General features: G+C 41.0%; 2 protein-coding genes across 8 annotated transcripts in view; one reads left to right on the top strand and one right to left on the bottom strand.

Annotated features, from left to right (window-relative positions):
- The window catches only part of MIOS (meiosis regulator for oocyte development), a 40,654-nt gene extending 32,636 nt beyond the window's left edge, over positions 1–8,018 (bottom strand). Inside the window, exons 1-4 of one of the 7 annotated variants that reach the window (XM_021101997.1) lie at positions 7,805–8,018; positions 6,752–6,830; positions 4,987–5,106; positions 52–1,393 (exon numbers count right to left, since the gene is read on the bottom strand). In XM_021101997.1, the coding sequence (XP_020957656.1) occupies positions 52–1,345 (1,294 nt within the window). In that variant the 5' untranslated portion in view covers positions 1,346–1,393; positions 4,987–5,106; positions 6,752–6,830; positions 7,805–8,018. The remainder of the gene's footprint in view (positions 1–51; positions 1,394–4,986; positions 5,107–6,751; positions 6,831–7,804) is intronic. The other 6 variants (XM_021101993.1, XM_021101995.1, NM_001195353.1 and 3 more) reach the window with 6 other exon arrangements.
- COL28A1 (collagen type XXVIII alpha 1 chain) overlaps positions 17,843–24,738 on the top strand; it is a 171,050-nt gene continuing 164,154 nt past the window's right edge. Inside the window, exon 1 of the mRNA XM_021063396.1 lies at positions 17,843–18,037. The gene's annotated coding sequence lies outside the window, so the exon portion shown is untranslated. The remainder of the gene's footprint in view (positions 18,038–24,738) is intronic.

The following is a 24,738-nucleotide window of genomic DNA, read 5'->3' as shown; positions in this document are numbered from 1 at the left end:
AAGAACATTTCTATCTGATTCATCTCACAAAATTCACAAGACAAAGGATATAGTGCAGAGTATACCAGAGTGACTTGAGCTGTGGATCTTCGTTTCCAGCTAAAATATGGTTTCTCCACACCTGTTCTGTATCAAGACCGTACCTTGATAAAGCTCGAAGGCGCATCTTTGTTGCTATGTCCTTTTCTAAAGAATTATCGTTTTCTTCTTCTGCACATTCATACAAATGACGACCACAAGCCCACATTAAAGATGTAATTGGGCTCCAGGCAAGAGATATTCTTTCAAAAACAGTGAAGTCAGACATTGTTCGGTTGGGAGTTACAACTATCATTCGATTCTGACTTGTTGGATGCCAAGCAAAAGAAGCAATGTAATTTTCACAAGGTTGCACACTTCTTTCAATTATTGTGGGTTCAGTTTCATCCCCAATGGGAGTGGGTGTGTGCTGCATATCATATAATCTAATAATATTACTATCCCTTGTTAAAGTTGCAAGCAGACCAGTCCGAGTTGGACACCATGCTACTTTTGTTAGGGGCTTAGGTTGCTCAGTCAAAGTTAAAACTGGCTTCTCAAATTTCCTAAGATCCCATATTGCAACCTGGCCTTCATAGAAGGAAGCAACACGATCATGGAAGTATGGGTCTACTGTCACCCCCTGAACAGCTTTTGTATTCACAAACATCTTTTGGCTTGTATTCCGAAGATCGAAAATGGCCAGGTTACGATGCATACCTGCAAGGAGAAGTTTCTGGTCTCGTGGAAGCCAACAGAGAGAGAGGCAGGCATCATTCTGCCCTAGCTCATAAAGTGGTTTTGTTACTAATAATGTTGTTTCAGTTTCACCTGCTGAAAGTCTTACTTTCTCCAAGGGAACTATATCAGGAGTATATTTGCTGCAGATATCCCAAATCAGCACTGAAAAGTCAGCTCTATGTTTATCTAGACCAGCAGCAAGCCAGTTACTATCCAGTGGATTCCATGCCAGGGTATTGCACTGTCGTGCATGCTTTGGAACAAATTCTTTTCCTATTAAATCTTTGAACTTTGAGTTATGATCTTGACCTAGACTTGTAAGTACAACTCGACCGTTTGCTTGTCCAACTGCTAGGAGACATTCAGGATCATAATTGAGATACCAAGCGACACATTTCATATAGGGTGTTTCTGAATTTATTGACAGTAATGTAGCTGCAGAGTCTTCAGATAAACGTAAAGACCCAGCTTTGAGTTCTGAATTCACAGTTGATTCCACATGATAAAGGCTAAGTTCAGAGTCACATACAACAAATCTATCCACCTGGTGTGGTGCCCACAGTATATCAGGTTTGGTACCACTCATGTTTATTGATGATCTCAAAGAGTCCAGTTAGGTCCATTCACCGAAAACCTGTTTAAAAATAAAAAGATGTAAAATGTTAACAAAGTACAATTCTTAGTTGAATCAACTATTCACAAAGTCCGGAAATTGCCTATACAGGTACTCTGTTTTTCAGTATACTTATATTTCTTCTAACTGCTATGAATTCAAGACAATATTTATTGATAAGAAGTGAAAAAGAACTTCCTCCAATAAGATGAACTGATAAGAATCTGAGAATTCCATTTTGACTTTATTTCCCATGATCAATTATCTTAATTGTGCTGTTACTGGTACCTTCAATTTAACCTCAGGGTCAAAATAACTTCAGTATGGTGAGTGAAATAATAAATATCATCTCTTTGAAGGGACTGAAACTTTAAAGGGTCATGAGTCATGATCTTCAGCAATAGTTTAAAGCAGCACTATCCAAAAGAACCTTCTATAGTGACAGAAATGTTCCGTATCTATACTGTCTAATATGGTAGCCACCAGCCACATGTGGCTACTGACCACTAGAAATATTAACAAGGGCAATTCCTAAATTTTACTCTATTTTAATATAGCCAAGTGAGGACACCATAATGGATAATTCAGATTGCAAGTTCAAAGCCACTATTCTCGTCCTCAACTGTCAATGATAAGAACAGGAATATACTGAGCAGAGTTGAGTTCTATTCCTAGCTCTGCCATATATAAGCTGTATACTACAAAAAGGCCTTTGTGTTTGGGGGTCTTTTTGTTTCTCATCTATACAAAGGGCTGGTTTAGATTAGCGTTTCCCCAACTTCAGTTATTCATGTACCACCTGCACCATTATTTGATATTTTTTTAAGTTGATTCCGTTTTAATGTCTGAAAATCAATTCTAATTTCATTAAAAGGTCCATGAATCATTGGTATGATAGGCTAAATATGTTTTTCCAAATGTACATTAAATAAATATATAACAATTAAAAATACTTGATTGTATATTACCTAAATTCATTCTGTTTATGATCAGGAGGACACACTGCACTTTGGAAAACTGAATTAAATGAGCATTAGAGGCCCTTTCAGTTTTCAATTCTATAAACTTTGTTTTCTTCTATTTCTTCTTTTGTCTTTTTAAGGCTACACCTGCAGCACATGGAAGTTCGCAGGCTAGGGGTGGAATCTGAGCTGCAGCTGCTGGCCTACATCACAGCCACAGCAATGTAGGATCTGAGCCTCATCTGTGACCTATACCACAGCTCTTGGCAATGCTGGATCGTTAACCCTGAGTGAGGCCAGGGATCGAAACCGTGTCCTCATGGATACTAGTTGGGTTCACTACCACTGAGTCACGACCTATTCAAATTTTGGGCAGGTATTGAAATGGAATTTTTGAAAAGATAAATATTCTAGTAGTAATTTAAGCACATATCCACTGAAAATAGTTATGGTAAAAAGAGTAGTTTAATAATAACAGCTACTTACAAAAATGTAAATGTCTATTTTTAACCAAGTCTGGCTAGAGGTGTGGATTAAAAAATGAACACAGATACTCATAATCTTCATGGCACCTGGTATCTACTGTCAGTTGGTAAACACTAGTTTACCCACGTTGTCAGTTCTTAAAGAGTAAAGCTAAAGTTCATTCATCTCTATTCCCTGTACCAGATAGAAAGCCTGGCACAAACTCCTAATAAATTCAGCTCAAACATACCTGCTTTACTTTTTGATCTTGCAAAAGTTTCATCTAGTAATTATTAGTCTAGCATTTCAACAGACTCATAAAATTTAGATGATTGGGAAAAGCCTGTAGAATTCTTATACTAGCTTATTTCCTTCTTTAATAGGGCTGTAGCCTAAGATCAATTACTTCAATTATATTACCAGCACCCTCAATTTCTTCATTTCTGTGACTCTAGCTCAACACAGTTACTTCCTGCCTTCTTTCCTCCACTCAGGCTGCCAAAGTCTCTTGGCTCTGCAGACTGACTCCATAAGAAATTAAGGTAAACAACATGTCTGGCCAGTGGTGCTGGTATAGCAATTCTTTCTTTCCATTCTGGCCTTTATGAAATTCATCTTTTTTTATTTTTTTATTTTATTTATTTATTTTTTGTCTCTTCTAGGGCCGCACCCCAGGCATATGGAGGTTCCCAGGCTAGGGTTCCAATCAGAGCTGTATTCTGCCAGCTTACACCACAGTCACAGCAACTCAGGATCCAAGCTGTGTCTGCCATCCACACCACAGCTCACAGCAATGCCGGATCCTTAACCCACTGAGCAAGGCCAGGGATCGAGCCTGCAACCTCATGGTTCCTGGTCGGATTCGTTAACCATTGAGCCATGATGGGAACTCCGAAATTCATCTTTTTTAAAATACAAACTTACCCAAATTATCCAACTCCTGCCTAAAACCCTCTCATGGTTTCCAACTGCTTTTGGTATACAGTCTCAAATCTCCAATAACAACCTATAAAACCCTAAATACTTTGCCCTCTATCTACTGCTCCAGCTTCAATGCAGCCCGTTCACCTCCCCGTTAACTGTGTTCTACCTACACTGTCCTTCTTTTCAGTCCCTAGAATGTAATCTTCCTGCCTCCAAACACCACACCTTTGCAAATGCCTTTCCCTCTGGTTAGAGCATTTTTCCCTCCCTTCTTAGCCAAGTTACAACTTGCTCAACCTTGACATCAGCCATCCTCTATCCCCTCCCCAATCTACATTGGGTTACTTAGATACATACTCTCTGAACAATATTCCTTCCCTTTAAATCACCCTCTCCATCTCTCCTGCTAGATTATAAATTCCATAAGAACAGGTAAAGTATCTGTTGCTCTTCATCTGACCCTCTAGTACCCAGAACAGTGGCAGGCTCTTAGGAGATACTCAGTAATTATTTGATAAATGAATGCACTTGTTAAATGCTCCCTATGACTTCTCACACTGCTTTCTCCAAGTTTTACCAATCTCCCAGTGCTTCCACCCACTGCCCTTTCTAGTTGGGATTGACTCCAGCCAAAAGCAAAGTGCCCACTGTCCAATGATGAATAGGGGCAGCCCTGAGAAGATCACTCTAATACAATGACTTTCATTCATTCTATAAATATTTATTGAGCATCTTCTATGTTCCAGACACTGCTCTAATTGCTGGGAAAACAGTAATAAACAGGGAGAGCTAAAGTCCCTGGTTGCTATGAACTGAACTGTCTCCCCCACCCCAAATTACCAGGTTAAAGCTCTAATCATCACTTCTTTTTTTTTTTTTTTTTTTTTTTTGCTATTTCTTGGGCTGCTCCCACGACATATGGAGGTTCCCAGGCTAGGGGTCGAATCGGAGCTGTAGCCACCTGCCTACGCCAGAGCCACAGCAACGCGGGATCCGAGCCACATCTGCAACCTACACCGCAGCTCACGGCAACGCCAGATCGTTTAACCCAATGAGCAAGGGCAGGGACCGAACCAGCAACCTCATGGTTCCTAGTCAGATTCGTTAACCACTGCGCCACGACGGGAACTCCCTAATCATCACTTCTTGTGACTGTCTCAGACACAGTCTTCGATAATTAAGGTTAAGGTTAAATGAGGTCATAAGGGTGAAGCCCTGACCTGACAGAACTGATCCCTTTAAAAAAAAAAGAGGAAAATATACCAGGACTCTCTCCCCATGTAAAAACACAGGGAGAAGGCAGCTGTCTGTGAGCTAGCAAGAGAGCCATCACCAGAGCTGGATTATACTGGCACCCGGATCTCAGACTTCCAGCCTCCAGATCTGTGACAAAATAAATTTCTGTTATTTAAGTCATCCAGTCACTGGTATTTTGTTATGGCAGCCAGGCGAACTAAAGCACTAATTTAATAAGCTTGCATGCTAGTGCGAAGTTATGCCCAAACTTAAAGGGAATTTTAAAATTTAAGAAAGAAGAAAAAAGAGAGGCAGTTTGTCTAACAGGACATAGCTAAAACAACAAAAAGAAGGAATAGATACTGTCAAGTAAGGCTTCGTGCATACTCATGCCCTCACAAACTGAGGGAGCCTCTTAACTGGACGTATCCTGAGATCTAGCTCATCCTCCCATCTCAATGAAAGACAAATGTTAAAATAAGCACACTTTTTATATAGGTATCCTACAACTATTCCCTTTAACAAATGATCTATGTAAGAAAACTTGGTGTCACAGGGAAAAATCATTTAAAAAGTTACTATGATTTTAAAAACTATTTATGAAGAGTCATCTGTATTACTTCTGATGTTATGTACATATTTATATCACCATCCACAAAATCTGTTACAGTAATTCACAGAGAATCACAGAACTTGTTAGAAAGCGACTAGTAAACCCTGCTTAATTCACATAGGAGTAAAGTGAAGACCAGAGGTTTTAATTCTTGTCCAACACCTCCCCACTCCCATCACAGATTACGGCACAAAGGATCAGCTACATCATTTGCAGGGCTCCCTTATTTATAACTTATTAAGAATTTCAAGACCGGAGTTCCCGTCGTGGTGCAGTGGTTAACGAATCCGACTAGGAACCACGAGGTTGCGGGTTCGATCCCTGGCCTTGCTCAGTGGGTTAAAGATCCAGCGTTGCTGTGAGCTGTGGTGTAGGTAGAGTTGCTGTGGCTCTGACGCAGGCCAGCGGCTGCTCTGATTCGACCCCTAGCCTGGGATCCTCCATACGCCACAGGAGCGGCCCAAGAAATGGCAAAAAGACAAAAAAAAAAAAAAGAATTTCAAGACCATGACAGCAGAGCATTAAACCAAGTGCCAGGCCTTCTAAAGATGGGCCTTGTGTGACTGCACAGTTTGCACACCATGAAGTTGAATAGAGAGGTACATCTATAAGCACCACCTTGAGAAATGTACAACTGATCCTTGAGCCAGTCGGGGGTTAGGGTAAGATGATCCAGCACATATAACTTATAGCTGGCCCTCTGTATATGTGGTTTCTCCGATCTGTGGTTCCACATCCCCGGATTCAACCACTGTGGATTTTGCAGTACTATAGTAATTATATCAGAAACAATCTGTGTATAAATAGACCAGGGCCATTCAAACCTGTGCTGAGTCAATTGATGGATCCTGGCTCGTAAACATGAACGACTAGGAATAAGATGGAGAGCAAAGACAAGTGAACCTGGAGTCAGAAAAGATCTCATGCCACTTACTAGCTAGACCCTAACAAGTCCCTTAATACTCCAAGACTCTCTAAGATGGAGATAGAACCTACCGTTACCTCCAACTCAGAGTTCTAACAATCTAATGAGTTCTTTCCATCAAAAATATGTCAGTATCACTAGGATTCCCTTCAACAGTCTTGGAAATAAATGTTTTCAAATGCTGGAGACACTGAAAAATTGGGGGTTAATGGCAAGCAATTTGCAGTCATTACAGCTTATATTTAGATCCTCACCTTCAAGTTTAACAAGTGTTTCTGAGCAAAAGAAAGCCATGCTGATTCTGTATTCCTCACCAGGACATCTCTAATAGCACTGTCCCAATAGAAACATAGTGTGAGCCATATAATTTAAAATATTCCAGTAGCCACATTGAAAAAAAAAAAAAAAAGAAATAGATTAAACAATATATTTAACCCAAAATATCAGAAACATCACCCTTTCAACATACAATCAAATCTAAAAATTATTAATGAGAAAATTACTTTTTGGGGGGTTTACCAGGTCTTAGAAATCCAAGCTCAACTCTTTCTGGCTGGCTACTGCACAGTGAAGATCTCTGTAACACTAAATGTACAAGGTAGCCAAACACCCTTTCACAAAATGCTGATGTCTTCAACTTTCCTTATTATGACAAATAACAACAGCAGTTTCAAGAAATGTCTCCCATCACCATCTTCAAGGAGATCCTCCGTATACCTTCATATTTTCCCTTAAAATACAGTTGTACAAAAGGCCTGCAAACGCAGTCCTTTGCTAAGTAACTGAGGAATGCTCGGGGCACATGTGAGAGGTTTTATCCTCTTATGGAATTTGCCTGACTCGTCCGTGCAGAGGACAGGGCTAACCAGGTGACCAGGCCCTTTAAGAAGTATTTAATACAGTACAACTAGAGAAAGGGGAGACTCTGCCGGAGAAGTCAGAAATCGGAGGGTGACTCCCACGCTCCAGACACCTGGCTGAGCCTCTCGTCTAGTGCGAGGACGCGGCCCCGCACAAATCCGCCACAGCCGAGGCTGCGGCGCGGACCCAGCACCCCCGGAGAAGGTTCCCGCGCGCCTCCGGGCCGTTTGCTGCTACAAGGCCCGGCCCGCAGCCGCCCGGCGCGGTTATACCGCAGCGCGGAACGTGACTACCCACGCCTCGGTTCCCAGGAAGCCCCCGGGTCTACCCCCGCCTGAGCTTTCAACTGGGCTTTGCTAGACGCCTCGCGGCCGCCCCACCCGAGCCCCTGACTCGGGCCTCGCGACCCCGAGAGCTGAGACGCGGCCCGGGCCGCACTCACCGACCTGGGAGGCAGCGCGGCAGCCGTACTGCCGCTTCCGGCCTGGTCACCGCCCCTCCCGCCGCGGGAGACCAGACGCCGGCAAGATGGCGGCCGCGGCCGGTAACCTGGGCCACCCTGCCGCTCTGCACGACCCGACCACCGCGCCTCGCGCGGACTCTCGGACGCCCCTGGGCCTCGGAAGGGGAGTTCCCCACCGAGAGCCCCGCCCAGGCTCCCGCCTACTCCTCGCCGGGAGTCGCCCCGCCCCGGGGCGGGGCTACTGCCCCAGAGGCTCCGCCTTACACCTGAGTTCTTGGGTCCGCCCCACGGGCCCCGCCCCACGGGCCCCGCCCCTGGAACCCGCTGGCCTACCGACGGGGACCTGGACTACCTCCGCCAGCCGCCTTATCGATTTCAAGAGCCTCAGACACTTTAGCTCATTTAATCAGTTTTAATTTACATTAAAAATTTATTGCGGGCAATTGATGCAGTAGAAAGTCCTGGGTATTTGGTTCACGATTGATTCACTCATTTACCCATTTCACAAACGCGTCCTGAATGCTTATTATGTACTTGGCAACGTGCTGGAATATTGGGGCATCGGAGTGACCAAAAAAGATATGTTCCAGAGTGAAACAGACAATTGGAGTGATGCCTACTTAGGGCTAAATCGGTGTCCCCTTAGTATTTGAGGTGTGTATATCAGGAATGCTTCCTTGAGGATAGCTAGGCCGAGACAATAACGACGATGAGATTAGCTGGGAAAGGGAACAAGGCAGAGAGGGTTGGAAGAGAGACTTCTAGAGTAGAGGAAGAGACAGTGCAGGGTCAGGAGGAAGGGCAGATAGCAGTGGAGGAACAGTGGAGTATGGACCAGTGAGCCGAGGAAGTGGGGACGGATTAGGATGATGTTTTAGAAAGGCATTTAGAAACCAGGTTAGTGAGTTTGGATGGACTTTTTCCTAAAGGCATTGGTGGACTCATTGAAGGTTTTTAACCAGAGGAGTGAAGTGATCAGTTTTTCTGAGAGAAAGCAGGGAGGGGAAAGGTAAATATCCAAATGACAGGTGACAATAACCCAGACTACCAGTGGTATGGAGATTAGGGAGGAAAAGAGGTGTGTGGCCTGGGGAATATTTAGAAGTTGGGATGAACAGAGCTTGATGACTGAGTGAGGGAGAAAGAGGATTCTAGGTTTCTGCTGCCATAATTGAAGGAATGGTGCTGGCACAGATGTTACAGATCTGACACAGAATTTCTTCAGGTGTCTGGCAATCTTTGCTTGTCTGTTCATGGTTAAAAGTGGGTGGTTTGCAGGGTTCCTGTTGTGGTTCAGTGGTAACGAACCTGACTAGTATCCATGAGGATGCGGGTTCGATCCTTGGCCTAAGTAGGTTAAGGATCTGGTGAGCTGTGGTGTAGGTCACAGACACGGCTCTGATCTGTGTTGCTGTGGCTGTGGTGTAAGCCAGCAGCTACATCTCCGATTCGACCCCTAGCCTGGGAACTTCCATATGCTGTGGGTGTGGCCCCACCCCCAAAAAAGTGGGTGGTTTGGGGCTTATGGTGATTAATAGCATGTGAGCTTAATCCTGATGATCTTCAAGGCAGATGGTTTGGGTAAGAGGATGAGTTTGGGGAGCATATTGTCTGTGGAGGTCTAAGGGTCCTTGTCCCTCCTGCCATTGGTAAAGTGGAGGCTGAGTCCTAAGTTGAGATACCACATGATTCATCACTTCAAACACTGCCTTGGCAATCTTCTCAGTGCTTTTGGCCCTGGCCTCAAATCCTCAACCTCGGCTCAATACAAGTCCCTTCCTTACCCACTCTTATGACACAAAGCTGAGGAAAACTCCCTTCTCTCTCAGGAGGTGACTTGCCTTCCTACTTCAGAAAGGAAGTTATACTTAAGAATTCCCACAGCCTCCTACTTTTTCCTCTTTCCTTCCTCCTACATCTTCATTCATTCTCATTCTTCCCTTTTTTTTTAATGGCTACGCCCAGCAACATGTGGAAGTTCCCAGGCCAGGGATTGAATCTGCGGCACAGCTGAGACCTATGTTGCACCTTCAGCAACACCAGATCCTTTAATTCACTGCACTGGGCTGGGGATGGATCCTGCACCTCTGCAGGGACCCAAGCCACTGCAGTTGGATTCTTAACCCACTGTGCCACAGCAAGAACTCCCCATTCTTACCTTTTTGTAGCTGATAGAGAGGCAGAGGAGGGCCCTACAAAGAGGAGAAACTGCCTTCCATGTGTCTTCAACCTCCTCATTTCTACTGATTCTTTACCTTCAACATATGTTCAAGTCATTCCAACTTTTCTCCTCAAAGGGGAGAGCCATGCTCTCTCTAATCCCATATCCACTGTCTTCCCCTGAATTCACTCCACTCAGGCTTTCACACCCATCATTCCACAAAAACTCGTTTTTCCTTGCCTATTGTTGTCTTCCCCTTCTGTAATATATGCTCCACATAATTGGTTTTCATTCTTTGTTACCTCCACCCCCAGGTGTTAGCAAGGCACTTGGTGACCCAGTTAGGGATGACCATTCCTTGCCTATATCAAAAAGCTATGACCAGTGAGATGTGAAGCAAACTGGGGCATGTCCTTAAAAGAGAAGCTGCCTGGCATGGTGGTTGAAACCGAGGAGACAAAAATGTATAAAACAGAGTTCAAATTTTCAGGGAGCTGGCATCTAGTGGGGAGACACACACACACACACACACACACACACACACACACACACAACAAGGACATGAATTCAGGGATCAGAAGCTTTGGAATTGGAAAGACTCACATTTGAAACTAGATTGCACTGTGTACTGGTTATGGGAGCATGGCAAGCCACTGGCAAGCCTCTTCAAACTGCACTTTCCTCAGCTTGTAGGATTGCCTCGAGAATTAAACAAGATAACAGATGAAAGATGTTTGGTACAGAGCCTAGCTCGTGGTACCCACCCAGTAAGTATTATCTGTTCTAATGAACATTAACACAGTGCAATGATAGAGACATAGGAAAACTATTGCAGTAGCAGGGTCTGCCAACACCCACTCTGGATTTGGAACCATTGTTTCTGGAGGAACTGAATCTTAGAGAATGGCCTTAATAAAATGGCTGTTCACATAAAAAGAGAAAAAAAGAGAGAGAGAGAAACTGCTTGCTGTCTACTTCCTCTTCTCCCTTCTTGCTGTCTGGAAAATGGCAGATAGAAACATTCACTAGAAAAGGAAGCCATGTATTAAGGAAGGCATAGCCATTCCATTAGCCTCAGTCCCACCCTAATTCCAGGAGCTGAGATGTCTCCTCCCTTGGATCAGCCTCAAAGTTCTGAGCCATTACACAAGAGAAATTAAAGTTTCTTCTTTGAAAAGTTACTGTTTGTTTGGACCTGTTTATTACAGCAGCTTAGCCTGTTCCCTAATAAATAGGCAGGGGCTCTGTCTGCTTTATTCTCTGATTAATCTCCAGGACTAAAATGGTGCATAACACAGAGTGTATGCTTAATAAAAATTTGTTGAATAAATCCTAAAACAACATCCTTCTCTGCTCTATACCTCCCTCCAGCTAACATCTTTTTCTCTCCTTCCTTTTTGAAGCTTTTGTGAAAATGTTTCCTTCTCATGTTGCTGCCAGTTCCTTGTACTCTAAAGTCCCTAAAGGAGCAAGTGACACTTTTCCCATTCTTGGAAACTAATTCTCCTTCTCCACTAAACTGTTGCTGGTGAATGAAACAGGAGCATGTCCCTTAAAATAGAAGCTGCTTGCCTTCCACATCCTCTTCTCCCTTCTTACTGTCTGGAAAAATGGCAGACAGTATTTTCCTTGTGGGTAATAAACATTCAGTACAGAACTTTGGATTGCCTACTGCACCTGACTACATAGTATATATTCAAAAATACTGAGAGGGCGAGTGCATTGTACTTGTTGGAAGATTAAACCATTTCAGGGAATTTAACAGACTAGTTTGAGATTACACTAGTTGTCTTTATCAAACACACATTTTTGTGTTGGAAGCCAGAGTTGCTATAGTTCAGTCTTAGTGTTTGTCTTGTTTATTTAAATGTTCTTCTTTTTAAGCTCCTGTATTTATGTTGTAGTGATCAAGGAGAGGATTTTGTTGTTGTTGTTGTGGCTTTAAACCAATAAAGCACAACAATTGAACATTGCTGATTTCCTTTTTATTTACTGATGCCCTTTGGCAGCAATTCAGCAACTATTGGAATATTCTGTGGAATCTGTGATTGCCCAAGCCCAACTCCCTTTATTTTCACACGCACAAAATCAGTCTGCCTGAGAGCAAATTTTACTCTTTTTCAAGTGGAAATTAAGGCCCTGTGAACATGTGGCATGGCATAATCTTTTTTTTTTTTTTTTTTTTTGTCTCTTTGCTATTTCTTGGGCCGCTCCCGCGGCATATGGAGGTTCCCAGGCTTGGGTCTAATTGGAGCTGTAGTCTCTGGCCTACACCAGAGCTACAGCAACGTGGGATCCGAGCCGCGTCTGCAACCTACACCACAGCTCACAGCAACGCCAGATCGTTAATCCACTGAGCAAGGCCAGGGATCGAACCTACAACCTCATGGTTCCTAGTCGGATTCGTTAACCACTGCACCACGACGGGAACTCCGCATAATCTTTTTATAAAGGATGAGAAAATCTGAGATACATAAAATGGTTGTCTTCAAAAAGTATTCTAGCACACTCCCAAATAAATTTTGTGAAACAATGCACTTATTCATACATTTTGGGGATTATATCTAACATTGTCATAACAAATTTACAAGGTTGCCAAGGGTATTTTTTTTAATTACATTTAAAATATTTATATTGTAAATAAAACTGTTATATTACACTTAAATGTATCCTACAGAATTTAAATACCTTACTGAGAGAGTGTTTCTCAGTATCAATCATTTAAAAATTTAGTGAGTAAGGAGTTACTGTTGTGGCACAACAGAAACGAATCTGACTAGGAACCATGAGGTTGTGGGTTTGATCCCTGGCCTTGCTCAGTGGGTTAAGGATCTGGCATTGCTGTGAGCTGTAGCGTAGTTCACAGATGTGGCTTGGATCTGGCGTTGCTGTGGCTGTGGGTGTAGGCTGGCAGCTGTAGCTAATTAGACCTCTAGCCTGAGAACTTCCTAAAAAAAAAAAAAAAAAGCGAATAAGCCATTCTTTTTTTTTTTTCCTTTTTTAGGGCTACACCTGTGGCATGTGGAGGTTCCCAGGCTAGGGGTCCAATCAGAGCTACAGCTGCCGGCCACAGCCACAACCCTGCAACCACAGCAACACCAGATCCGAGCCGAGTCTGCAACCTAAACCACAGCTCACAGCAGCACCAGATCCTTAACCCACTGAGTGAGGCCAGGGATTGAATCCGCAACTTCATGGCTCCTAGTTGTTTCAGCTGCACCATGGCGGGAACTCCTGAATAAGCTATTCTTTAATTGTAGGATGTTTTATATTATTCTTTTTTTCTCCTTGAACTTGTTTTTTTCCATTCCATTCCATTTCTGTATTTGATAAGAAAAAATTATATAGCATATACTATGTGCCAGATACTTTACAACAGAGGCTCATTCAGCACTCTGCAGGTTGGATGCCGTGGTAACCATATTCCAAGATGGAGATTAGGATGTAGGATACTTACTAGAGAGTGTTCTTGAGATCAGCTGGAAGAGAGGAGGAAGAGACAGGATTGGGCAGAGGGAGAAGTTGCACTGTGACTGAGTACCAACAAAGGCCTCAGCAAAACTATGGGAAACTTTGGAATTGGACTAACCCTATCACATTATCTTGAGTTGGGATGAGGGACCCAGGCCTTTATACTAACTCACTGATGCAGATGTGACATTGATGTGAGCCGTCCCTTGAAAAAAGGTAACTTTGTGTGAGGCAGTTTTCTGGGCAATGCAGTCCCTAAAGAAGGGGGATGGCTGAAGACTGTCTGTTGGCAACACTCCCAGTCTGGAAGAAAGAGTAAGTCAATCATTACTGAAGGGGCACGTCTGGGTGGTGCTTCACAGCATCCACCTCATGTTCGTCACAATTTTATGAGGATGATCATTTCCCCACTTTACAGGTGTGAAAACTGAGGCACAGAAATCTTAAATAAATTGCCCAAGATACCTCTCGAGTAGTGGAGCTAGGAATATGAATCCAGACAATCTGGCCCTATCACTGTGCTTCGCACTACTGATCCATGAGCTATCAGACAAAATAGTCACTAAGCTCATTCTGTGTGCCATTAAAATTAAAACAGAGGCTGCCAAGCTTTTTTTTTTGGTAAAGAGTAAATAATGAGAGAGTAAATAATTTCATCTTTTCAGGTTATACTGCCCTATCACAAGTCCTCATTCTGCTGCTATAGTGTAAAAGCAGCCATGGACAGTTTATCAACAAAGGGGCATGTCTGTGTCCTAGGAAACTTTTTTTTTTTTTTTTACAGAAACAGGGGGCAGATTGGATTAGTTTTCTAACCCCAGTTTTAGGAAAAAAAAAAAAAGCTTATCCCCACCCTGGTGCAGTGGGCTAAGGATCCAGTGTTGCCGAAGCTGTGGCGTAAGTCACAGCTGTGGCTTAGATTCGATCCCTGACCCAGGAACTTCCATATGCCCTGGGTGTGGCAAAAAAAGTATTTAAAGATAGAAGAACTACTCATGGTTTATTGTTATGGGAATAAAATAGTACCAGATTGAATAAACATAATGATGCTAACCTTATTTTTTAAAGACTAGAGGGAATTGTTCCAACAGCAGTAGATTTTTCCGTGTGGTAAGTTTAAAAATGATCATCATTTTCTTCATTATACTTTTCTGTTTTCTGAAATAAAAATATAAAACATTTTTAATGAGAAAAAAACCCAATGAATACTACTTTAAAGAAAATAGTTGGAGGAATTAGGATTCTAAATTCCATAATGATAGACGCTTCCTGACCCTATGCACAGAATTGTCAGAAATAATAAGGTTCAAGCAGCATGCCAAGTGCTTTATTAACTGGAGTAGTTTTAGGATGATAATTGCAACATTGGTGATGCAAAGATTTCCTGCTTTGCTCACTGCCTCTTCACAGGGCCTCTGTTTCATTTGTGGGTAACACGTTGTTATGGACTGAATGTTTATATCCTCCCCAAATTGATACATTGAAATCCTAACCCCTAAAGATATGATATTAGAAGGTGAGGGCTTTGTGAGGTAAGGTCATGAGGATGGAGTCCTCATGAATGGGAGTAATTAGTGCTCTTGTACAAGTGACCCCAGAGAACTTCCTCGGCCCTTTTCCGCCACATGAGGGCAGCACTCTGAAACCCTTTACCAGAGCCCAGCCATGTTGACACCTCATCTCACTTCCAGCCTCCAAACCTGGGAGAAACAGATTTCCATTATTTATGAGCCACCCAATCTATGGTAATATGTTACACAGCCCAAACTGACTAAGAAACTGGGCTCATCCCTCCTGATGAATACTCTGGCACTAAAGCAGCCACCATCAACATTACAATCAGATCCCAGTGAAACCATGGCCATTCTCTGCCTTGGCTCTCTCCTCTTTGGACAGGATTTGAATGAATCACATTTGGGTTTTTGAAATGAAGAGTTGGCTAAATTCTGCTAATTTCTCTGTTTCCATAGCCATTGTCCTTGTTCAGGTCTTAATTCCCTCACCCAAACAGCTGTCTTCCAACTGGCTTCTGGTACCCCTGTGCCTACCCTATTACTGAGCCATTGATCTTCCTGAAGCTCATCTCAAGCAACTCTTTTATGTAGAACCATTCATTGATGCATGTTTCCTGCAGACCAATACCCAAACTCCTCAGCCTGGAGTTAAGATGTCAATACTGTAAGTCTTCATGGTTGGTGAGAAAGAAAATTTGTATTGTCAACGGATCAAGTTAATTTTAGCATTACCTAAACTCAATGAAGCCCAAAGCAGTTGTAAAAGTAAGCTTCTCTTGATGGTAAAATGAGAAAAAGATTTCCGGAACCAATACTGGAAGTTAGAGATACATCTAACTATGAAGATAATGAGTTCAGAACCAGTGTCATTTTGAGGTAAAGACCAGGTTGCCAAGAGATTAAAGCACATCGGACCAGTCTGAGTCAATACCTGGACAGACTCTGATGTAATGTGCAATGTGTGACTATAAAATCTTTAAAAAGATAATGGACTTAATTCTCATGTTCAAAACCTTGGACTCTCAGCAGCGTATTTGAAAAGCTAAGCCTGGTTTTCTTGGCTAAATGTAAGTGTAACCCCAGGAAGAAACGGATGAGGTAAAAAATCAGAATCATAAAGAGAATCAGAATTAGAATCAGTGCAGAAATGATGAGAAAACAAATTTACTTCCCAAGTTTTAGTCCTTTTGCAGTTTTATATCAGTCAGTTTTATAATTGTTACAATGTTGAGTGTATTTTGTCTTCTTTCGAAAAATTTAAAAAGAATTTGCTGCTCTAAACTTGGAAAAAAGATTCTACTTGCAACAATGTTTATGAGTTTGGAGAAACCTAATATTAAGTTAATATATTTACATGAATTATCTGTATAAATGAGGTATATATTATTTTAAAGTTAATGAATTAATAAATGGTGACTATTTCATTCTAGGTAACATGCACAAAATCTTCTGGGATATTAAAAAAATTTATCAGCATGAAGTCATTGCCATATATGGCCCAACATAGCTTTCCAACTTGTTCCTTTAACCCATACTGACTTGAGCCCTACTGAATTATTTCCAATTACTTTTACATAGCAATTTCCTTAAACTTGCCTTTGTTTCATTTTTCCTTGGAATATTCTTCTTCAAGACTTAGAAAAATTAAATTGTATCTATTCCTCAAGATACATTGCTCAGCCTCTCAAAGTCTCCCTCAACTGGAAGTAATTTCTACCCTTCTGAACTCCTTGGTATTTGTCATTGTTCCTCTCAGACCCTTAGTCTCTTTACACACACACACACACACACACACACACACACACACACACACTTATGTACTAGAATAATGTTACTGCAGATTATATTACAATATACTCACATTGTTCTACTGTGAATTCTTTGAGGGTGTTATACACATTAGAATCACCATTGTTCTTCATATTATTTCTTTTCTTTTTTTTTTCTTTTTTCATCGTTTTGCCTTTTCTAGGGTCACTTCTGTGGCATATGGAGGTTCCCAGGCTAGGAGTTTAATTGGAGCTGTAGCCGCCAGTCTATGCCAGAGCCACAGCAATGAGGGATCTGAGCCACGTCTGCAAACTACACCACAGCTCACCGCAATGCTGGATCCTTAACTCACTGAGCAAGGCCAGGGATTGAAACCGCAACCTTATGGTTCCTAGTTGGATTCGTTAACCACTGAGCCACAACAGGAACTCCCATATTATTTCTAGAATCAAAACAATGAATGCATGATGAGAAATTAAATAAACATGAATGCTTCCATTCCAACTCAAAATTTAAAAATATCATTTTGAGAAGAGTATCAAAGGAAAAGTCTTTCTTCCTTTCTTTTTTTCTCTCTTCTTTTTCTTTCCTTCCAGCTGCACCGGTGGCATATGGAAGTTCCCAGGCTAGGGGTTGAATCCCAACTGCAGCTAAGGCCAAGGCCACAGCCACAGCAACACAAGATCTGAGCTGCATCTGCATCCTACGCCACAAAGCACAGCAATGCCAGATGCTTAACCTACTGAGGGAGGCCAGGGATTGAACCCACATCTTCAGGGAGACAATGTAGGGTCCATAACCAACTGAGCCATGATGGGAACTCCTTGAGGGAAAGGTCTTAAATTTCAGATATTTCTACCATACACAACTGTTTTCATTTCTGTGTTTCACTTTCAGGATTTAGCTATGTTCAGACAGCATATTTGTTTATATAATAAGATATTAAAAACTGGATTTGTCATCTCTAGTTTTGGCTAAACTCCACTAAATGGAACAAAACAATAGGTGATGAATATTCCCACATTCCAAAGTGAGATGCTAACACTTATGCAGAACTGGAAAATATTTTGTAACCTGAAGACCTAAACACCCTAAAGGACATAAAAGGCTTGGAACTGAAGAGTCTGAAAGAGATTTCTTTGGCAAAATTCATTGCCATGGTACCTCACTTCTAAGCTGGTGGGAGAGGTTTGAAGGTGCTCTTCTTCACAGAGAGCTTGATCTAGGCATGGGAATGAAGGTGGGAGATGTGGAGGGCTGCTGTCTGAGCCAATTCCTGGAATCGTTCTGAAGGCGAGAGGTGAGAGACACGTCTGTGGGAATAAACTTTACTTTTAGAGTCTGTCGGGATAAACAACAGACAACCAGGTCCTAGATGTGGGCCACAAGGGGAGAGGGGCAGCCTAGAGTCTAGGTCTAGAGGGCTTTCTGGTGGTAGTGACACAGCTTCAGCTGAGAGACGCTGGAGGTGTACCACTGGGTGTGATGTGAAAGAGGACTGTGCTTGACACTGGCCAGAGAGGAGATCTTGCTGACTTTGAGATCTTTTTGAGCAGTCCTCAGGGAAGCAGAATTCCCAGCCAAGGCAGGAGAGCTCCACAGTGGAGGAAGAGATCTTTTGAGTTTCTTCCAAAATCAAAGCAGAGTAGTAATCAGTTAAGTAGACCTTTCCAGTCTCTCTACCTAGAAGAGTCAGAAACTGCTCTTCATGAGTTTGGGGCAGTTGGAGGGGCACAAAGTGGGGAAATGGAAAAGGTGACCAGGTCTCCTTTCCCACTGCAGGATTCCAGCCTGAAGCAGGCCCCCACTGGGGAGAGGATAAACTTTAAGGTCAGAGTTTTAGCTATTATGTGGAAATGAACTTTCAAATTATTGAGACAAGACCATTTTTTATGACTATGTGAGAGAAGTGATTTTTTTTTTTTTTTTGAAAGGGCCATGTCTGTGATATATGGAAGTTCCCAGGCTAGAGTTTGAATTGGAGCTGCAGTTGCTGGCCTACACCACAGCCACATCAATGCCAGATCTGAGCCACATCTGCCACATACATCACAGCTTATGACAATGTCTGATCCTTAACACAATGAGTGAGTCCAGGGACCAAACCCATATCGTCACGGAGCCACAGTGGGAATTCCAGGAATGATTTTTATACTAAAGAATGACTCAGAATCATGACACCTGCCTGTAATTTCATCCAAAGGGCAAGGAAAATCCTGCCCTCAAAAATAGATATGGAAGATGTGGTATATGTACATAATCCTGCCCTCAAAATAGATATGGAAGATGTGGTATATGTACATAATGGAATACTACTCAGCCATAGAAAAGAACAAAATAATGCCATTTGCAGCAATATGGATGGAAATGGAGAGTCTAATACTAAGTGAAGTAAGTCAGAAAGAGAAAGACCAATATCATATGATATCAATTATATCTGGAATCTAATATATGGCACAAATGAACTTATCAACAAAAAAAACCTCATGAACATGGAGAACAGACTTGTAGTTGCCAAGGGGGTGGGGGAGGGAGTGGGATGGACTGGGAGTTTGGAGTTAGTAGATGCAAACTATTGTATTTGGAGTGGATAAGCAATGAGATCCTGCCATATATTATAGGGAACTCTATCTAGTCACTTGTGATGGAACATGATTGAAAATATTGTGAGGAAAAAGATTGTGTGTGTGTGTGTGTGTGTGTATGTACATTACTGGGTCACTTTGCTGTTCTGCAGAAATTGACACATTGTGAATCAACTATAATAAAAATTTTAAAAAATTGATGTGAAAGGACAGCTGGGGAAAAAATAAAGTTATTTTATGATGGATCCTACAGAGTACTGCTCTTTCAGTGGATTGGTTTTATTCAACTGTAATTAGAATTAGCAAACCATTTTATGACTAAAATGTCAAGTCTTTAACAAATGAATACAAATTGTAAAACATAATAAATGCACTTTTTCACACTAAAATATTAATCACATAAACAGCATGATATTACATAGGGTTGAAGTCTATGGTTCCACAGGCTGTGCATTAAAATACCTCCAGGAAGGCCAAGTGCATGGTGGTTACTCTATAGCTGTCAGCAGCAAGAGTCTTGAGGAAGGGGCATTTTTCTAGTATGAGGTTTGGCACTATATGTAACATGCATGGTACTGTAAAGACAATGATACTGTGTATCATGAGGACCATTCATACAGGGTGTTTAAATTAAGCAAATACCCAGACTATTGAAAATTTTATATTGTGAAGATGAATGTTTGCACATTGAGTTTAAAAATAATCTGCTCTCCAAAAAGAAGCTTAGTTTTTTTTTATTAAGCTGAGGGGGAAAGCATCTGCGAATTGTTTATTTAATGGTTTAAAAGTTAAAATTTCAATTTTTATTTATTTTTTAAATATGTCAGCCAAGAAAATACATAACTTCCATATTTGTTTTCTTATAAGTATTTCACAAATAAGTGTATGGGGTAAAACTGAGTAGCCCCAAGACTGGATTTAATTGGAAGATACTGCTTAAAATTGGAAGGCACTGAATTATTCTTTGAGAGCAAGTTTAAGATTTTTTTCTTATTCTATTCTGCTATCTTATTCTATTATCAGAAAATTTGTCTTCCAATGCATGTACATTCTACATCTCTGATTGAAGATCTAACCAGTTTCTGTTTGTGAAGAAATAATTTCTTATATTAAAGCCTGCAAATTATTTATTAAATGTGTTATTGCCTAAGAGTTTCCTGTAATTTTTTAATGGCCACACCCACAGCATATGGAGGTTCCCAGGCAAGGGATTGAATTCAAGCCACAGCTGTGACCTACATGTGCCACAGCTACAGCAACACTAGATCATTTTTAATCCACTGCTCCAGGCCAGGGATCAAACCTACACTTCTGCAGCAACCTGAGATGCTGTAGTCAGATTCTTAACCCACTGCACCACAATGGCAACTCCATCTCTCTTGTGATTTTAGTATACATGTCTGAGGAATAAAACTCATATTTAGCAGCCTGTAATATTATTAGATGCAAGTAAGCCCTACCCTGACTATTAAATAGAATTAAATCTAAAAAATAGAAGAGGAAGGAACACTTCCAAGCTCATTTTATGAGGCCAGCATTATCCTGATACAAAAACCAGACAAATAAACCACAAGAAAAAATATCACTAGCCAACATCCCTTATGAATATAGACGCAAAAATCCTCAACAAAATATTAGCTGGAATTCAACAATACATTAAAAGGATGGTAATAAATTAAGTAGGATTTATTCCAGGAATACAAGGATAGTTCAACATCCATGAATCAATCAACGTGATACACTACGTTAACAAAATGGAGGATAAAAGTCATGATTATCTCAGTAGATGCATAAAAAAACATTAGGCAAAATGCAACACCCATTTAAATAGATTGGATAAGTTTGATAAACAGATTGGATAAGCTTATTCATTATAATAAACTCATTGATGCCATTCATTTTTCTTGTGGTTGAAATTAATGCTGCTGTTCCTAACATGTCTTTAAAGTTTTAGTTTCTAAAAATTATTATTCCCTTTAACCTGAATTTTTTCCTCTGCATTTATTTTACAAGGTAGAGGTTGTGGAGTAGAGAGTATACAAACAGTGAAATAAAATGTAGTCATTTTAACTATGCCTACATACATACAGAGGGAGATGAGAGTTAAGAGTGGTAATTATTCACAACATTCTTCCTCTGGATTTGGGGTTAATTGAGAAATATATATAATAGCCAGGGACATAGAGATCAGAATATCAGCATTACTACCAGTAAAGCTCAGAGTAGCTTGGAACTCCAGCTAAGTTTCCTGGTGCTTGCATCCATGTATAGAATTTGGGCTTTCTCACCAAACAGAACCTGCTAGCTGCAAGGGGCATCACTCACTACTTCCCATCCCTGGATCTCTAATAGTAAGTATGGAGAAGAGGAGGTCACACATGCTTAGGGCTTTGAACACATTTCTACCGATTCAGGAAACACGGACCAATTGGTGTTGAACTATTACCCACATCATTCAGGATAAATCTAAATCTTCCTTCTGTGGAGAGGACTAAATAGGGGGAGAAAAGATATACCAAAGGCTATACACTGGTAAAAGTATCATAGAAATATGAAAGCAGGGACATACTTGCTAATGAAAATGGAACTGTCAATCAATATCCCTGCTGGAACTGCAGTCATTGATCAGTTGCAATAGTACTTTGGCCAAGGACAAAAGAATTTGGCAAAAATAAATAGAGCATTCCCCAAAATTCAACTTGCTATGTGGAATTTAAAGTAGAGCATATTATGTATTTTGTTATTATAGTATTTGTAAATATATACCCTTCATATCACATTTAGAATAAACTTATATATGTACACCCACACTTTTTTCTAAGAGAGCCAACTGTTAAATACTTTTCAGCAAACTAGTGGGTACCTTCCTTCTTCATTTCCTTCCCTTTCCTGGTCCAGTTAGGTACTAATCTCTTTGATTCTGCTTTCTAAATATTTCTTGGAATTGTTCACCTCTTTCTATTCCCACTGCTGGTTTTTAAGAGGCTTATTTCTCTTTGGTATTTAACTAAGTTTCCTAATAGGACTCCCAGTCTCTAGGCTTTCTTCCCTGCAAAATTAATTCTTCACAATGTTACCAGAGTGCTTTTCCTAAAATGAAAATATAATCATGTCATTCCTCTGCTTAGCATTGTTCACTGGTTCTTCACTGCATTCAAAATAGTCTAAATCCTTTAATGAGTAACCAAAAAAAAGTACTTACTTATCTCCCTGCACTTCTGTTTTTTTTAGGGCCACACCTGTGGCATATGGAGGATTCCCAGGCTAGGGGTTGAATCGGAGCTGCAGCTGCTGGTCTACACCACAGCTACAGCAATGCTTAATCCGGGCTGTGTCTGCAACCCACACCACAGCTCACAGCAACACCAGATCTTTAACCCACTGAGCAAGGCCAGGGATCAACCTGCGTCCTCATGGATGCTAGTCTGGTCCGTTACAGCTGTGCCACAACGGGAACTCCTCTCCCTGAACTTCTGACTTGAGTGTCACAACCTGGGCTGGGCTCCCTCTTTGCAGACCTCTTTTATAGATATTATCACAGTGTATTGCCATTGCCTTTTTTTGGTATATAAACAAAATTGTATGTATACAAAATTGTATGTATACAGAATTTTGTATATAAAAAATTCCAAACATACGTAAAAGTTGACAGAATTATATACCAAACCCAGTACCCACCGTCTATATTCTACAATAAACATTCTATCTGTAATTGACACATTTGCTACATCAAAATATTCACCCATCTACCCACCCCTTTATCCATCTTCTTTTTTTAATAATATATTTCAAAGTAAGTTGCAGACACCTGTACATTTTATTCTCAAACGCTTCAGCATGGAGTTTGATATTTAATTACTTAAAAGATTTATTTGGTAAAATTTGCCATTGCCTTTTACTTATTTATCTCTTTCACTGGGCTGAAATGACTGGGTCTTATTTGTTTTCTACCCAATGCCTCGCACAAATCTTGCACATAATAGGAACTAAGTTAACATTGGTTAAATGAATGTATTTCAGATTTCATCAGATGTTAGTTTCTTGATTCATATATGAAAGTAATTTTGTCACACATTGATTCATTCTCTTATTCCCCTGCCCAGAAAATTTGTAGACAGCAACTTCCATACTATCTGCTCAGCATCACAGGGAATTAAGAATTTTAATCTCACATGTCTTTCCACAAAGCCCCACAAGGTGGTGCCCAAATATCTTTTTAAAACAATAGTCCCTCCATACACATGGTTAGTCCCAACTAATTTCTGTTAGTATTTGGCTATTCTGAATTCGGTTAATTAGCATAATAGAATGTGTGTGTTTGTGTGTTTGGTGTGTGAGTAATTTCAGAATTTATGGTTCTGAATATAAACAATGAATAATGATTATATTAGGGACCTTATGTTTGTATAGAATTAAATATATTATTTAATTAAATACATTATATAAAGGTTTTTCGTATACAAAATAGTAAAATATGAATTCACCTCAATTCTCTTTTACTGTAAATTTTTCCCATGAATAACTTACCTTTAGTACAGAATTTTAAGGGTCAGAAGAAGAAATAAACTATTTTGTATAGGAGGATCTACTTTATTTATTTATTTATTTACTTATTTATTTTTGTCTTTTTAGGGCTGCACCCGTGGCATATGGAGGTTCCCAGGCCAGGGGTTGAATCGGAGCTGTAGCTGCCAGTCTATGCCACAGCCACAGCCATGCCAGATCCAAGCCGAATCAGCTGCCTACACCACAGCTCATGGCAATGCCAGATCCTTAACCCACTGAGCAAGGCCAGGGATTGAACCCGCAAACTCATGGTTCCTAGTCGGATTTGTTTCTGCTGTGCCACGTTGGGAACTCCCTATTTATATTTATTTTTATTTTTATTTTTTGTCTTTTTAAGGCTGCACCTGTGGTATATGGAAGTTCCCAGGCTAGGGGTTGAATCAGAGCTGCAATTGCAGGTCTACACCACAGCCATGGCAACACTGGATCCGAACCACATCTTTGACTTACACCACAGCTTGCAGCAACACCAGATCTTTAACCCACTGAGTGAGGCCATGAATCAAACCCGAATCCTCATAGACACTATGTTGGGTTCTTAACTCGCTGAGCCACAGTGGGAGCTCCAGGATCCATATTATTTAGATGTAACTCAAAAACAATGCCTCTATTATCTTAATTGTGGACAATGTTATGTGAGCCAGCATTGTGGTGAATTGACATAATGTGGAACAATAAGTTACTTAAAGTTCTTAAAACTCTTTGGTCCCAAGAATTAGATTGACTTAAAAAAAAAACTATTTTTGGAGTTCTTGCTCTGGTGCAGTGGGTTAAGAATCTGATTGCAGTGGCTCCAGTCACTGCAGAGGTGTGGGTTCAATCCCCGGCCAGTGCAGTGGGATAAAGGATC

The sequence above is a fragment of the Sus scrofa genome, chromosome 9 (genome assembly GCF_000003025.6).
Source record: "Sus scrofa isolate TJ Tabasco breed Duroc chromosome 9, Sscrofa11.1, whole genome shotgun sequence".
NCBI lineage: Eukaryota > Metazoa > Chordata > Mammalia > Artiodactyla > Suidae > Sus > Sus scrofa.
The sequence above is the reverse complement of the archived record's forward strand: the minus strand, read 5'-3'. Positions and strand labels throughout refer to the sequence as shown.